We start from the raw sequence: 16,933 nt of genomic DNA, 5'->3' as shown, positions 1-16,933 counted from the left end.
ATGTTATTTACACGCACTATCACTATTTACTTTCTGCAGGGTATTTGCCCATGTTGTTTTATCCTAGGTTATGTTTGTTAATGTTCACAGTGAGAATGTGCAGCTAACACGTTGCACTTAAATCAACATGTGTTCCAGCTCATTTCTTTGTTTTTGCCCAGTTAGTTGAGAATAGAAAATTTACATCATTAACAGAAGGAATAATTTTGGAACGGAGGGGCACAGAACAGAAAAAAACTGTTCCAGAATCAATGCCGCTCTTGCAAATAAAAGAGGCACTCAAAGGAGTTTAAACCCAAAAAATAAAGTGAAAAGGTCCTAAGAAAATGTGCCATCTTCAGCTGTTTACTTCCATCAATGATTACCTGTCGAGTGGTGAACACAAGAATAAGCCGTCCACTGGCTCCATAACTGCTGTACTGTTTCCCTGTGATCATTAATCTTCCGTGAGGAAAACCTGGCTGACGTGAGCTTTATGAAAACTATAAGGGTGTGTGCACACGCTGCGGATTTTGCTGCGGTGTACAGTACCATGATTCCCTATGGGAATCAAAAACCGCAGTGCAGACGGTGCGGAATTTTCCGCGCGGATTATCTGCGGTTTTCAATCCGCAGAAAGAATTGACATGTCAATTCTTTCTGCGGATTCCCCTGCGGTTTGCCATCTCCTCCATTGAGGAGATGAAAAACCGCAGGGCCAAACCGCAGAGCAATCCGCAGGTAAAACCGCAGGTCTTTTGACCTGCGGTTTCACCTGCGGATTTTACAAAATCCGCGCGGATGAATCCGCACCTAATCCGCAGCGTGTGCACACAGCCTGAGAACAGGTGCACACGATCCTGAACTAGCTCTCGCTTTGGATGCCGTGTGTGACCGCTGCGGGTTGGACACTGTATTAATACGCACTGTCAAACCCGCAGCAACTCCGGATCATGGGCACTTATCCTAGGCGTACATGCACACGGCACCTTTTAGATTCTGGCGTAACAGCCAAATTTTCCAAAATGAAGACGTTTCAGGAAAACGCATTTGGTGTTTTTCTTAAAGCATCATCTTTGGTGTTTTTTCAGGTCATTTTTGTAGCGACTGTGCCACCACCATCTTTCTTTTAACGTAATTTAAACTTTAAACAGCGAGTGGAAGTTGCCCCAAAAACGAACAACCTACTTCTGTCAACCACTTCCTTTCTTCTGAAACCTGAAGCATTTAAAAAAGTGACATAATAAAGAAACATGTGCCCAGCAATGTCATTTTTACATCACTGTGCATTATGTTTTTTGTTTATATATCTTTTTTTTGTATTTACGCTTTTTCAGACAGGTACCAGGCAGAATCCGACTGAAAATAAAATCACGTGTACATACCCTCGAGAGCACAGCAAATATTTAATGAGGATAAATGTGTTATGAATTTGTGGAGCAATCTGTTGCAGAATACAAGGCTGACCCTCGGTGCGGATTTGCAGGTTCAAATGAAGGGAGTTCACATGTGTATTGACCCAATTTCATGGAGCTAGTTTGTGTGTGGACAGTTTTCTGTGTGGCTTCGGAAACACATTTGAAAAAATTTATGTCCATGTCAACGGCGAGTCGATTTCTCACAAAGGCCTCAATCACACATCCGTGTTCAAAAACATACATGAAATAAAATGCTGCCAGTGTCATCAGTGTGTCATCCGTGTGTGCATTCCTACCATCAGTGTGTCAGCCGTGAGTCGGATTTTACCATCAGTGTGTCATCCGTGTGTTCGTTTTTACCATCAGTGTGTCATCCGCGATGTCCGTTTTTACCAGTGTGTCATCCGCGTGTCCCTTTTTACCAGTGTGTCATCCGCGTGTCCCTTTTTACCATCAGTGTCATCCGCGTGTCCCTTTTTACCATCAGTGTCATCCGCGTGTCCCTTTTTACCATCAGTGTCATCCGCGTGTCCCTTTTTACCATCAGTGTCATCCGCGTGTCCCTTTTTACCATCAGTGTCATCCGCGTGTCCCTTTTTACCATCAGTGTCATCCGCGTGTCCCTTTTTACCATCAGTGTCATCCGCGTGTCCCTTTTTACCAACAGTGTCATCCGCGTGTCCCTTTTTACCAAGTGTCATCCGCGTGTCCCTTTTTACCAAGTGTCATCCGCGTGTCCCTTTTTACCAAGTGTCATCCGCGTGTCCCTTTTTACCAAGTGTCATCCGCGTGTCCCTTTTTACCAACAGTGTCATCCGCGTGTCCCTTTTTACCAACAGTGTCATCCGCGTGTCCCTTTTTACCAACAGTGTCATCCGCGTGTCCCTTTTTACCAACAGTGTCATCCGCGTGTCCCTTTTTACCAACAGTGTCATCCGCGTGTCCCTTTTTACCAACAGTGTCATCCGCGTGTCCCTTTTTACCAACAGTGTCATCCGCGTGTCCCTTTTTACCAACAGTGTCATCCGCGTGTCCCTTTTTACCAACAGTGTCATCCGCGTGTCCCTTTTTACCAACAGTGTCATCCGCGTGTCCCTTTTTACCAACAGTGTCATCCGCGTGTCCCTTTTTACCAACAGTGTCATCCGCGTGTCCCTTTTTACCATCAGTGTCATCCGCGTGTCCCTTTTTACCATCAGTGTCATCCGCGTGTCCCTTTTTACCATCAGTGTCATCCGCGTGTCCCTTTTTACCATCAGTGTCATCCGCGTGTCCCTTTTTACCATCAGTGTCATCCGCGTGTCCCTTTTTACCATCAGTGTCATCCGCGTGTCCCTTTTTACCATCAGTGTCATCCGCGTGTCCCTTTTTACCATCAGTGTCATCCGCGTGTCCCTTTTTACCATCAGTGTCATCCGCGTGTCCCTTTTTACCATCAGTGTGTCATCCGCGTGTCCCTTTTTACCATCAGTGTGTCATCCGCGTGTCCCTTTTTACCATCAGTGTGTCATCCGCGTGTCCCTTTTTACCATCAGTGTGTCATCCGCGTGTCCCTTTTTACCATCAGTGTGTCATCCGCGTGTCCCTTTTTACCATCAGTGTGTCATCCGCGTGTCCCTTTTTACCATCAGTGTGTCATCCGCGTGTCCCTTTTTACCATCAGTGTGTCATCCGCGTGTCCCTTTTTACCATCAGTGTGTCATCCGCGTGTCCCTTTTTACCATCAGTGTGTCATCCGCGTGTCCCGTTTTACCATCAGTGTGTCATCCGCGTGTCCCGTTTTACCATCAGTGTGTCATCCGCGTGTCCCGTTTTACCATCAGTGTGTCATCCGTGTGTCCCGTTTTACCATCAGTGTGTCATCCGTGTGTCCGTTTTTAGCATCAGTGTGTCATCCGTGTGTCCGTTTTTAGCATCAGTGTGTCATCCGTGTGTTCGTTTTTACCATCAGTGTGTCATCCGCGTGTCCCTTTTTACCATCAGTGTGTCATCCGCGTGTCCCTTTTTACCATCAGTGTGTCATCCGCGTGTCCCGTTTTACCATCAGTGTGTCATCCGCGTGTCCCGTTTTACCATCAGTGTGTCATCCGCGTGTCCCGTTTTACCATCAGTGTGTCATCCGCGTGTCCCGTTTTACCATCAGTGTGTCATCCGCGTGTCCCGTTTTACCATCAGTGTGTCATCCGTGTGTTCGTTTTTACCATCAGTGTGTCATCCGTGTGTCCGTTTTTAGCATCAGTGTGTCATCCGTGTGTTCGTTTTTACCATTAGTGTGTCATCCGTGTGTCCGTTTTTACCATCAGTGTGTCATCCGTGTGTCCGTTTTTAGCATCAGTGTGTCATCTGTGTGTTCGTTTTTACCATCAGTGTGTCATCCGTGTGTCCCGTTTTACCATCAGTGTGTCATCCGTGTGTCCCGTTTTACTATCAGTGTGTCATCCGTGTGTCCCGTTTTTACCTTCAGTGTGTCATCTGTGTGTCCCTTTTTACCATCAGTGTCATCCGTGTGTCCCGTTTTACCATCAGTGTGTCATCCGTGTGTCCGTTTTTAGCATCAGTGTGTTTTCTGTGTGTGCGCTTTTACAACCCAGTGTCCGTTTTTACCATCACTGTTTTTCACCGATGGATAAATAAATGACAGTGCTTCTCCTATACTCTGCAATGTTAAGCACGGACAGTACACTGATGCCATCCGGGTGCTGTACGTATTTTTCACAGACCCATAGACTTGTATTGGTCCTCGTCATCCGTGCTACTGGGGGGAAAAAAAAAATTAAAAGAGACGTTTCTCTGAGTGTTTTGCACAGACACACGGTCCGTGAAAAATACGGACATAAATTATAAAGGTTACATGTTGTATCCGTGGGAAAAAAAAAAAAAAAGATACAACAAGTGTAGGCAACGCAGAGCTATTTGTGGGCCATGAGTAACCCACCATCGTATATATAATCCCCTTATAGTGCAACCTAGAAAATCTCCTCTATAATGAAATAATTACAGCCCATAGACTAAAGCCTGGACACTTCTGCCTGGAATGCAACCGGTCAAGTTCTAGTATTTGCTTTCCAGTGTCTCGATCTGGAAAATTACAAGTCTAGTGAATATTTCAGAAGGAAGGATCAGGTGCCACCTGCTAGTCGCACAACTACCCCTGAGCCAAAAGTACCGTAACTCCCTCCCAGCTAAACACCAGGAGCAGGGGGCTCAACAGACACAGAACAGAAGAAAGGAAGAAAAACTGTATTCCTTCTTGTGTTAGGCTGTGTGCCCATGATGCGATTTTTGCCGCGATTTTCGGTGCAAAAAAAGCTGCGAAAACGTTTAAAAAACTCATACAGAACGCACCCCATGCATTCCTATGGCATTCCGCACATGCTGTGCTAATGTTGCACTTTTTTCCGCGGCGGAATCACATTGCGGAAAAAAACGCAGCATGCTCATTCTTTTTTGCGGAATCGCAAAGAATTGCCGCGATTCCGCACCCATAGGAATGCATGAGAACTGCTTTCTTCCCGCATGTGGCTATGCCCACCATGCTCGAAGTTAAGCGTCTCATGTGCGGTTGGTTCCCACGGTGTGGAGGAGAGGAGACTGTCCTCCAGGCCGTGGGTACCATAACCCTGTAAAAAAAAAAGAATAAAAAATTAAAAAAAAAAAAATCGGGGTATATTTACCTTCCGGCGTCATGGGCAGCATTCCCGGGCCTCAGCGTTCCCAGTAATGCCTTGCGGCAAGGACCTGTGATGACGTAGTCTCGCGTTACTCTAGTGGTCTCGTGAGATCGCTATACCAACGTCATCACAGGTCTCGCAAGGCATCGCTGGGAACGGGAGCGTCGCTGAGACTGCGCGGGACGTCGGAAGGTAAATATACCCCGATTTTTTTATTTTTTTATCATTTTTAACATTCTATCTTTTACTATTGAGGCCGCATAGGCGGCCTCAATAGTAAAAAGCTGGTCACACTTGTCAAACACTATGTTTGACGAGTGTGACCAACCTGTCAATCACTTTCCAAGCGATGCTTCAAATCGCTTGGAAAGTGCTTGAATATCGCACGTGAAAATCGCGGCAAAATTGCGAACATAATCGCGGTAAAATCGCGTGGAAAAAAATGCGCGATTTCTGGGAAGGAGTCCGGTTTTGAGTGTCCGGATTAAAACGCAACGTGGGCACACAGCCTTATACTGGATTACAATGTATGCTTTTTTTCTCAAAATATTTACCACGATAAGAGTAAAGACTGCCACACGTCACTGCTGCGGTAACCCTGCTGCTAATGATTTCGCATAAAGTTCTTTATAAGGCATTAAATACCCCAAAATGAATCTGCTAAGTGAGATGCGACCATAGAAAAGTACAGAAGTATGAAAGCTGCCTGTACAAGGCTGCCTGTGCCAGCGACACAGTGTGATCAGATCTAAGGCACCAAATGTTAGCACAGAAAGACACGCTGCACATGTCCTCTGTTACTGGAGCTCTAGATCTAGGTGCGAAAGCCAATTAATGTAATGATGGCCTTAGGATTCAACATGCGAGACTGGCTCCAGGACTCTAATGAAAAATCCTTTTCAGAATCTAGCAAGATCTGGAAGGAAGAACGTAATATGGCCGTACTACAGGGCGACAGGGATGAAAGGACCAGAACAGGCGCTGCCCTGCATGGTACATGGATGCCACTGGAGAGGATAATAAAGACGTAGATTTTTGCTCATGGACATAAAACAGATTACAGGAAACCTATCACACGCACATCACCAAATCAGATGCCACCACGATTTTCTATTCAAACATCTAACAAGTAAAATGGAAAGTAGGAAATGACATCAAAATATGTGGGCGAAATGCTATCGCTCAGGGCAAAAATTAAGGGGTTCTCTATGGGAATGATACGTTATCACATACACCGGACTTTACATCAGTCTATGATCCAAATACTGGGATTGCAGCAGATATTCAGTATAAGGGCACACAATGGACTTTCCTACAAGATGTACCCTAAAAGGCATCTCCCATAACTCAAAGATGTGAGTGGATGGCTACAAATTAAGTTCAAGGCATAAAACTAAAATCTTTCCATATGGTTCTGACTGGTATATAGCCGTGTAGTGCTGAGGCTACATTCATACAGATGCTGGGGTTCTCAGCAAATTGAAACCATGAATGTACTGTGTGCTCATCTTCATCACAGAGAAGGAAAAGAGCTAGCAGCTATAAAAACTAGCAGTGGTCCGTGTGGAAAATCACTTGTAAACTTACACACTGACATTCATGGGTCAGTCCATGGTCCACACAGAAAAACTGTTTGGAGCCCCCAGAACTCACAAGGCTGGGCAGCAGGCAGGACTATGCAGTCGGTAAGCCAAACCTCCGACTCCTCAATTTCCATGACACCGACTCCAACTCCCTCATACCATTGATGTGGAGTCGGTAAGCCAAACCTCAGACTCCAACTCCTCAATTTCCATGACACCGACTCCACAGCCCTGGCAGAAGCAGTGCACCCACTATATCCGGACCCCTTGCAGTCCTAGTAAACCAGCCTTAGATCACTGCAATGACGGTGGCTCAGTAGAAGGTTGGGAATTTCTGGTTTCGCAGTTGTAATGAGAACTAATTGAGCTTATAAGTTATAGCCGTGCCCGCAGGAAGTATATTTGTATACTGCGAAATCCCCCAAGAGTCACACAGGCAGTTTTTGAGCTAAACTCATAAGTGGATCCAAAAAAAAAAAAAAGTTGGTGTGTTGCAACCTTGTGAACCAGAGTTGGTACCAACCAGCAGGCAACTTACAGTGCAGAGAACCTGTTGCTAGACACCACCGTGCCTTACCCCAAAAAATAATATATTGACTATCCAGAGCTGTAGTTACATTTGATGCTGTGCATACTGACATAGGAGTGGTGGTCAATTCCTTCTGTGGCCCTGGGCCCTCTCCTCCACGACATGCAGAGGTGGCAGAGCCTTGTCCACATCATTTGGCCATACCCTTACTGGACCACCAAAATTGATGAGATTTTTGGAAATATTATCCACGCTTTGTAGATCAGGGCTGAGGATTTGACATCAGCAAGATGTGATTTTACTCTGCAGATTTCCACAGCGGATGTTAAGCCTTTGCACTGCAAAGTGAAATCTGTGGCAATTATGCAGAATTTCTGCTGCTCTCTTGGCTGGGAACAGTCCAGGGCATATGTACCCAAAGGGGGAACCTGACAGCTGCCTGTGGGGGTCAGGGGCCTTAGTTCTGTTCTTGCAATCAGATTTACCTCACTCTGGAACAATGCGTCCCAAGCCGATCTCTGGCAGCTTGTCCTTGCCCCACTGCCAGAGACTGATAGGTCTCTCCCTAAGGCCCGGGTCACACTTGTGAGAAATTCGCACGAGTCTCGCGTCTCAATACCCGATGCTGCTGCTGGCACTCAGACCGGAGCGCTAAGCTGCATGGAAATACACGCAGCCGCACACTCCGCTCCTGAGTGGCAGTGCCGGGTATTGAGACGAGAGACCCAATCTAAATGTGAGTGTATGGGGAATGACCCATCAGTCGGGGGGATGGGAGCTGCTGTTGATCGGCCACTTGAATAGTCCCCGTCCGGCTTATAAAAGTCTGTGAAACCCCTGCAGAGTAACGGTACCGGTCTCTGATTCCTGACCCTGCGGTTTTGGCTGCAGGAATCTGCTGTCAGGATTCTTTAGTTAATTATGCAGAGTTTATACTGCGCCATCATATTCCGCAGCACTATACATACATTATCATCACTGTCTTAGATGGAGACCCCAGCGTTCGGCGATGGACACTGACCCCCTGCACTGAACGTCGAAGTTCTCTAAGTCATAAGGGGGACAGCCCAGTGATGCAGATTTCCCTGATGGGTCACATGACAGGTTAGCACACGGAGCGGTCAGAGCAGTATGGCGATGAGTAACGCTGTGGTGTTCCTGGAAGCTCCTGACACTGGAGCCAGTGCTCGGCATTGGAGCTGCAGTACCCCACACAACCTGCAGACAGGGGCGGCGCTGCTTCTCTAGTCCTGTACAATCCTTTTAAATTAACCTTTTACTTCCTGGCGCCCCAGTAGAAGCTCTAGACCCGGTGTTCAGCAGTCAGCCCGGGGAGAACACCAGGCAGCGCCTCCCTGACCCCGGAGGAAGTGACAGGCAGAAGTTGTCAGAGCTGCCATGTTGTGTACACGGAGTCACAGATGTAAACAGCCGGATCTCACCTTGCCCCCTTCTCCCGGGCCGCACAGCTCGGACTTGCCGCTCATGTCGGTCCCTGGTACAGTCCCGACTCTCCGCCACTCGGGACGTGGTGATGTTCTAGTCGCCAGCTCCACCTGTCAGTCCTCCAGTTAACCCCGAACCCAGGAAGCGGCAACAACACCAGCAGCACTCTGCCTCCACCTCCGCCTCCTCCTGGATCCGCCTTCCCGTCAGCCACCGCGTCCAGGAGGAGACGCTAAACCGCTGCGCAGGCGAAGACGGAAGTGGAACAGCAAAGAAGGGCGGAAAAGTCTGAGTTGTCAGCTTCCCTTGCCAGTTCTACATCACTTCCGGCAACGCTCGACGTCATCTCCAGGTGACAGACAGGAATCGGGGGGATGATTGTGTCACGTGATTGGAAAGTCTGTGAGATGTGTACAGGCTGACGTCACTTCCGGTACGGAGCTGTAGCTGGCGGCTAGGGCGGAAGTGACGCACTCGTGTGGCCGGTGTGATGGCAGGAGACGGAGGCGGCTGGAGTGGTTGACGGGAGACGGAGGCGACAATATGGTAAGAAGGAGCCGTCCTGGCCTGTCAGCAGTGTGCGGCCTGCTGTGTGGAGGTGTCACCTGGTTGTCGGTGCTCGGCTTTGTCCTGTCTCGTTTTCTCTCCCATCAGTGCTGATATCCTAGGTCTCTGTCCGGGGCCCGTAGGGAGCGCGAATGCGGAAGGAGTTTTCCTGTCACATCAGACATTGAGTCCGCTGTGTTATCCACCATGCTTTACACTGTATCTCTTCTTTATAATTCCTGCTATGTATCAGCATAATCCCAGAGTCCAGCACATGCCTTATTTTGTATCCCCACAGCTCCCACTCTTACACTAATATCTGGTCCCTTAGAAACAGCAGGAAATGTCCCCAATGAGCGCTCCGCGTTTCCTGCCATGTTTGGTGATGAGGCCGGTAGTGAGCGCTCCGCGTTTCCTGCCATGTTTGGTGATGAGGCCGGTAGTGAGCGCTCCGCGTTTCCTGCCATGTTTGGTGATGAGGCCGGTAGTGAGCGCTCCGCGTTTCCTGCCATGTTTGGTGATGAGGCCGGTAGTGAGCGCTCCGCGTTTCCTGCCATGTTTGGTGATGAGGCCGGTAGTGAGCGCTCCGCGTTTCCTGCCATGTTTGGTGATGAGGCCGGTAGTGAGCGCTCCGCGTTTCCTGCCATGTTTGGTGATGAGGCCGATAGTGAGCGCTCCGCGTTTCCTGCCATGTTTGGTGATGAGGCCGGTAGTGAGCGCTCCGCGTTTCCTGCCATGTTTGGTGATGAGGCCGGTAGTGAGCGCTCCGCGTTCCCTGCCATGTTTGGTGATGAGGCCGGTAGTGAGCGCTCCGCGTTTCCTGCCATGTTTGGTGATGAGGCCGGTAGTGAGCGCTCCGCGTTTCCTGCCATGTTTGGTGATGAGGCCGGTAGTGAGCGCTCCGCGTTTCCTGCCATGTTTGGTGATGAGGCCGGTAGTGAGCGCTCCGCGTTTCCTGCCATGTTTGGTGATGAGGCCGGTAGTGAGCGCTCCGCGTTTCCTGCCATGTTTGGTGATGAGGCCGGTAGTGAGCGCTCCGCGTTTCCTGCCATGTTTGGTGATGAGGCCGGTAGTGAGCGCTCCGCGTTTCCTGCCATGTTTGGTGATGAGGCCGGTAGTGAGCGCTCCGCGTTTCCTGCCATGTTTGGTGATGAGGCCGGTAGTGAGCGCTCCGCGTTTCCTGCCATGTTTGGTGATGAGGCCGATAGTGAGCGCTCCGCGTTTCCTGCCATGTTTGGTGATGAGGCCGGTAGTGAGCGCTCCGCGTTTCCTGCCATGTTTAGTGATGAGGCCGGTAGTGAGCGCTCCGCGTTCCCTGCCATGTTTGGTGATGAGGCCGGTAGTGAGCGCTCCGCGTTTCCTGCCATGTTTGGTGATGAGGCCGGTAGTGAGCGCTCCGCGTTTCCTGCCATGTTTGGTGATGAGGCCGGTAGTGAGCGCTCCGCGTTTCCTGCCATGTTTGGTGATGAGGCCGATAGTGAGCGCTCCGCGTTTCCTGCCATGTTTGGTGATGAGGCCGATAGTGAGCGCTCCGCGTTTCCTGCCATGTTTGGTGATGAGGCCGGTAGTGAGCGCTCCGCGTTTCCTGCCATGTTTGGTGATGAGGCCGGTAGTGAGCGCTCCGCGTTTCCTGCCATGTTTGGTGATGAGGCCGGTAGTGAGCGCTCCGCGTTTCCTGCCATGTTTGGTGATGAGGCCGGTAGTGAGCGCTCCGCGTTTCCTGCCATGTTTGGTGATGAGGCCGGTAGTGAGCGCTCCGCGTTCCCTGCCATGTTTGGTGATGAGGCCGGTAGTGAGCGCTCCGCGTTTCCTGCCATGTTTGGTGATGAGGCCGGTAGTGAGCGCTCCGCGTTTCCTGCCATGTTTGGTGATGAGGCTGGGTAGTGAGCGCTCCGCGTTTCCTGCCATGTTTGGTGAGGAGGCCGGTAGTGAGCGCTCCGCGTTTCCTGCCATTTTTGGTGAGGAGGCCGGTAGTGAGCGCTCCGCGTTTCCTGCCATGTTTGGTGAGGAGGCCGGTAGTGAGCGCTCCGCGTTTCCTGCCATGTTTGTTGAGGAGGCTGGGTAGTGAGCGCTCCGCATTTCCTGCCATGTTTGGTGATGAGGCCGGTAGTGAGCGCTCCGCGTTTCCTGCCATGTTTGGTGATGAGGCCGGTAGTGAGCGCTCCGCGTTTCCTGCCATGTTTGGTGATGAGGCCGGTAGTGAGCGCTCCGCATTTCCTGCCATGTTTGGTGAAGAGGCCGGTAGTGAGCGCTCCGCGTTTCCTGCCATGTTTGGTGATGAGGCTGGGTACTGAGTGCTCTGCATTTTGTGCTATGTGTCGGTGACTGTGGATGTCACTTCTTACTTTTTTAGAACAGTCTCAGCCCTTTGTATATTAGTATGGGGTTTTGCTTCTGCTGGAAACTCCCTTTTTAAAGAGTTTGTCCAGGATTAGACATGGAGCAGGAAATGATCCTTACTCACCTGGTAAATCCTCAGGTGCACTACGATCTCTGAGGCTCCTGATTAGCTGCAGTGGTCTGCTGAACATGACTGGTGGGGAAATTACTTGATGAGGTCATTTTTCAAAGAAACTTCTGTAAACATCTAAGATCTCTCTTGTGTAGGGGCAGATCACATTACACTGCTGTTATAGTGAGTGGTCGGATAAATTTAGAAGTAATTAAACCTCGAGTGAGAAAGATAACAACTGTCATCTAAAAATGGAGCAAAATTAGATTTAAAGGTTTATTTCCAAAATCACAAGTTATCCTATTGCTAAAGGTCCAACTGATGGAACCACCTGTAATCCAAACATCAGCTCCCATCTCTGCAGCCCCGTCTTGAGTGGAGCAGAGCGTTGCATTCTCAAACCCCACTCCATTCATTGTATACAGCACTATAGTGGAGAATGGAGCTGTACTCTGCTAATCCCGTTAGCCCAGTTGACAATCAATGGAGCTGAGGTCAAGCATGCACACACCAGCTCCATTCAATATTGGGCTGCAGAGCTCAATCTCTAGAATGCTAGTCGTTGTCAATGGTCAGACCCCTGATGATCAGCAAGTTTTCCTTTATTCCTTATGACTTTGTGGGAAAAAGCCTAGAATAAGAGAGTAATGTCTGTAATGTCTATTGTCTGTATAAATCCCCTCTGAAATGTAAAGTGCTGCGGAATATGTCGGCGCTATAGAAATAAAGTGTATTATATTATTATAAGGGGGGGGGGGGCAGAAGTTCCTCTTTAATTTCTTAAGCATGGGGCCAATTTTCATTTTTACGTTTCTATTTTTTTTTTTTCTTGCAAGAGCCATAACTGTTCACATAGCCCTACGAACTGTTGATCGAGTTTAGTGTGAATGACGCCATTCATTTTACCATATGATAAATTTAAAAACCGGAAAGGAATTCTAAGTGCTGTGAAATGGCAAAAAATTTTGAAAAAATTATTGAATTCTGACATTGTTTCTTGGGTTTTGTTTTTGTGACTTTCTTTTTCTATTAAAAATGGCTTGGCAATATGATACAATTATAGAAACACCAAACTTGTGTCTCTTTTCCCTGATGCATAACTTTTTTTTGTTGTTTTTTTTTTTCCCCCCATCAATGGAGCTTTGTAAGGGTAGGTCCACATTTTCAGTATTAGGCAGCGCTTTGGACGCAGCACATGCCCGCTGCGTCCATACTTGACAGCCGCTTTCTTGATCTTTTATCAGCGCTACTTCAGTCGGTCTCCAGTAGTTTGTGACCTGAATTTCTCCACTGTTTATGGAGTCACTTCTCAATATAAGTCTATGAGAGACAGAAAAGAGGATCCCATAGACTTACACTGAGAGCTTATGACCATTACCTCTGACTCCTGGTCAGTCACAAGTTACAGATTGCAAGAGCGGAATGGTGCCAGAAGAACTGAAGACAGTGGCTGTATAAGGCTAGGGTCAGGGAATTTGCATTAGTGGCACCACTCCAGCTCTGAAATGAAAACCCTGCTTTAATATTTCCTCCATTATTACACTTTATTTCTAGTCCTCATACGGGATTTCAGCCTGCAATCGTTTGTAGAATATAAGTCGTGGTGTCCTTTATTCAGGGACTGAGCATAACATTCAGGTAACTAATATTTTTGTTTGTTTGTTTTTTTAGGTCTGTTACATATTTTCCAGACTCGTTAACAAGTGGAATCTTATGCCAGGTGAGAATGGACCCTCCCATTCACTGCAGTGTAACAACTGGCTTCTGCATTATCTCGCTTCACTGTCCACAGTGGCCATGTACATTCTCCCTAATGGGTTGGTCTGTCTCTATTTGCAAGTAAAGGCCAAAGCTGGAGAACACATATGTATCACGCATCACGTTTAGATACTGTCGGGTATGGCACAGGATACTTTTTTGGGCTGTATAGAAGAATGGAGGCTGCTTTGCAGTTCAAAATCGCATAAAAATATGTATACTCTGCTTTTTGGTTGTATTTTTATTCCATGTACTATTGAGAATACTGTGTTTTTTTTTCACGTTTCTATTCATTAAAATGAAAAAAGAAAAGCTGCAAGTGTCCTAAAATAGCAAATAAAAATCCAGTTCAGAGTTCCTTCAGAATACAATGGCCCAGGAAAGACTATTGTAACATAAAGGGGTTTATTCTTAAACACTTATATTGTAGAACAGGGGCGCACAGCTCCTCTTCTTCCCAACTCTTGTTTGCCAGGGGGCACTGCGATCCCAATTAATTGATCATTCAGACCAGCAAAACACAAACAGGTTGTTCACAACCAAAATAATACTTGGGATGTGATGAAATGTGAGTGTGTTTTCTGCATGTACACAACAATATGGCACTCGGGACAATGTTAGTCTGTGGGGCCATGCTCTCGTCAGATTTGTTTCCTCGAACCAGGTCGATCTGAGAAAGCAATCACTGCATGTCCGAGTTTATTATGATATTCGGATCACTCTCTGCCATGCGAATCAATGACTGTGTGTAAACCATCGGACTGCAGTCGGTTGACATCGGAGTACATTTCGATTTCCACAGAATGAAGAAAATGGAGACATTTTTTTCTCCTCATCCAAGAGAGTCAGCTCACAGCTGATCAAACTGTGATCAGAGTGTCATTTGCATAATCGGCCCGATTCTCTGATAAGAGAATACACAGTCTTCTGCACCTATCCTTGTTGTGCAGTTCACACCAGCAGCATGGGTGTGCCACGGGACCAAACTGTGCACCCTGTAATGCTGTAATCACTAATCAGAGGCTTCTTTTACTCTGCAGCAGCAGAGGAGCTCTGGATGACTGAAGTAATCTGACCGGTTTCAGAGCAGCACTTACAATCTCTAGAGCAAGTTGTTGTATGCGCTGCACTCTTTGCTTGGTAGACTGGCCGACACTGAGCAAGGAGTAGTAGACTATAAAATTAAAAATCCCTCTGTTCTTCAGAATGGAGAGGATTTTTAGTAAGATATCAATTGTAAAATTGCTTATTTTTGCAGTCAATGAACTTGAGATTAACCATTTAACATATTGCTTTTTTACTGTGTTTTTCTTTTCCAGCAACAGTTTCCTGAGCTTTTCACCTGTGTCACCGCTTATAGACTGTACCATGAGAATGGCCGGACAGTTCCGGAGCTACGTGTGGGATCCCGTCCTCATCATTTCGCAGATTTCACTGATGCAGTTCGTCTACTATGGCTGCCTGGGTCTCTGGATTGCATTACTGGACTTGTTGATTCACTACAACCCTTCCCTTGACCAGCTATTTAATTATGAGCTCTTGGGCTTTTCTTCTGTGCACGGGAGGATCACCATGATGGCTTTCATCTTAAACTCTTTGACCAGTTCTCTGGGACTACTTCACTTTATCCGCAGGGGAAAGCAATGTCTGGATTTCACTGTGACAGTCCACCTTTTTCACATGTTGGCATGTTGGATATATAACGCTCACTTCCCGAGCACGATCACTTGGTGGCTGCTGATGTTTGTCTGCATTGGCCTAATGGCAGTGACTGGCGAGTATCTGTGTCTGCGGACTGAACTCAATGAGATCCCCCTCAGCTCTGCACCCAAGTCTAACGTGTAGACTTTTTTTTTTTTTTTTAACCCTACGTACCCGTCAGATGTTTCAGTATTTATACTCTGCACCATTAGATCTGCTAATGGTTTCTGGAGTTTGGTTAAAACTACTGCTAGAATTAAAGCTATGGAATAATTGAGATGATGGAGTATACAAGCTGTGTGCACGTCTGAGTATGGTCTGTTCAGCACTTGTTTTGCATACCCAAAGTTTTTCTTTTATTATTTTTCCTATCATTTGTTACATATATGACCACCCTGGATTTTTTTTTGTCTTCTCAAACTAGCAAGAACTTTCCTGGAGGAGATTTAAAGGTTTCAACATCTTTATATGTAATACAACCACATTTCTATCAGTTCGGAACAAATGCAAAGTAATAGAGACGCCAAAAATGATTGTCTGATAGATTATACACTGGTGTAGCAAATAGGTGTGAGCACGCACATATGATGTACAGATGACCATAAACTTCAAGGGAGACGAGAGGTGATGGATGAACAGAGGTTGAGTTGAAACTAGAAAAGAGACATCATGATAGGGGTTTTATGTAGCGTTTCTTATAGTAAGGCCTCATTCCCACGTCCGATGTTCTCGTGTGAGTGCCATCTGTGGTTTTTTAACGGATATCACTCGTACCTCTTATGGTCTCTGGGGCGTCTTATTTTTCACAGACCAAGAGGTCTGCTCAAAATCGCAGAGATTTGTAAGATTTTGATATGAGTGTCTGATTAAAATCATCAAAACAAGTCCACGGATCCGTGAATAAATCGGACAGCACTTGGATTACCAAAGCATAAAATTGATGGAAAGCACTTACCAGGGGTAGAAAATATGAAAAAATACCTTTTATTGCTAGATGCACATGACAAAGCAACACTTCAACCATTCAGGTCTTTCGAAATGTTGCTTTATGTGCATGAAGCAATAAGGGAATTTCTTTTTTTTTTTTTTTTTTTATACAAGCACTCGGATGACATGAGATTGTGATCCAATTTTCAGAGACTGAGGCTGGATTCACACATCTTTGTTTCAGTGCTCAACTACAGACCTCGTGGCACGGACTGGCTGAAGGTCTCCTTATGCTAACTCGGCAGCCTCATATGCAAGAGCGGTCGAATTCAACTCGGTCTGTACTTGGACCGTTAAACTTGATGTGTGAATCCTTAGTCAAGGTCTACAACACGTCTTTTTGTTTTTATTCCGCAAGTTGCGGTAAAGGTGCAGCTTACATGAAATTTTATGTGATTAAATTAAGAAAAAATCCATTTCCCATTAAAACCTGATTTTTAAAAGTAACAGTCATTTATTTACTGTATTTTTTCCATAAATGGTCACCTGAAAATTAGAAATTTTTTAATACATATTTATCAGATAAATCTGCTTTCTCTTTCTGGACTGATTTTAAACTCTCAGTAGTCTCTATTTACAAGTAAAATCTGTTGTCGGTGATAGAGATGGGTGATGGCAGCTGGTGCTCATAAAGTTCTATGGAGATGGGAGGAGGAGGAGGAGCTGCTAGAGGCAAAACCCAGACATTCTGCTTCAAGTTCTCCTTGACCAGGCACATTTTCCGGTTTTATTGTATATGTTCTTTTAACAGCGCTGTAAAAAAATTCCTGTTTTTTTTTCGCAATACACAAAGCTTAATTTGTCATCTTTTACATTTCCTTTTTTATTATGCCTATAGCAGGAGGGACATGTTAAGAGAAATA

At 46.7% G+C, this 16,933-nt stretch overlaps 2 protein-coding genes across 5 annotated transcripts in view; one reads left to right on the top strand and one right to left on the bottom strand.

Moving 5' to 3' along the window:
* AFTPH (aftiphilin) overlaps positions 1–8,886 on the bottom strand; it is a 76,964-nt gene extending 68,078 nt beyond the window's left edge. For 2 of the 3 annotated variants that reach the window (XM_073553767.1, XM_073553766.1), the window contains exon 1: positions 8,623–8,885. The gene's annotated coding sequence lies outside the window, so the exon portion shown is untranslated. Of the gene's footprint in view, positions 1–8,622 lie in introns of all 3 variants that reach the window. The other variant, XM_073553768.1, reaches the window with a different exon arrangement.
* Positions 8,887–8,940: 54 nt separating this feature from the next.
* SYS1 (SYS1 golgi trafficking protein) lies at positions 8,941–16,517 on the top strand. Of its 2 annotated transcripts, none has more exons than XM_073553769.1 (3): positions 8,941–9,172; positions 13,296–13,344; positions 14,702–16,517. In XM_073553769.1, the coding sequence occupies exon 3, from the start codon at positions 14,751–14,753 to the stop codon at positions 15,225–15,227; it is 477 nt and encodes a 158-aa protein (XP_073409870.1). In that variant the 5' UTR covers positions 8,941–9,172; positions 13,296–13,344; positions 14,702–14,750; the 3' UTR covers positions 15,228–16,517. The 2 variants fall into 2 exon arrangements, with proteins under 2 accessions (XP_073409870.1, XP_073409871.1); XM_073553770.1 differs by lacking the exon at positions 8,941–9,172 and adding an exon at positions 9,221–9,294.
* The last annotated feature ends 416 nt before the right edge of the window (positions 16,518–16,933 follow it).

The sequence above is a fragment of the Dendrobates tinctorius genome, unplaced genomic scaffold, assembly GCF_039654945.1.
Source record: "Dendrobates tinctorius isolate UK_male_01 unplaced genomic scaffold, ASM3965494v1 ptg000203l, whole genome shotgun sequence".
In the NCBI taxonomy this organism is placed as follows: Eukaryota; Metazoa; Chordata; class Amphibia; order Anura; family Dendrobatidae; genus Dendrobates; species Dendrobates tinctorius.
This window is presented reverse-complemented; position numbering and strand designations above follow the sequence as displayed.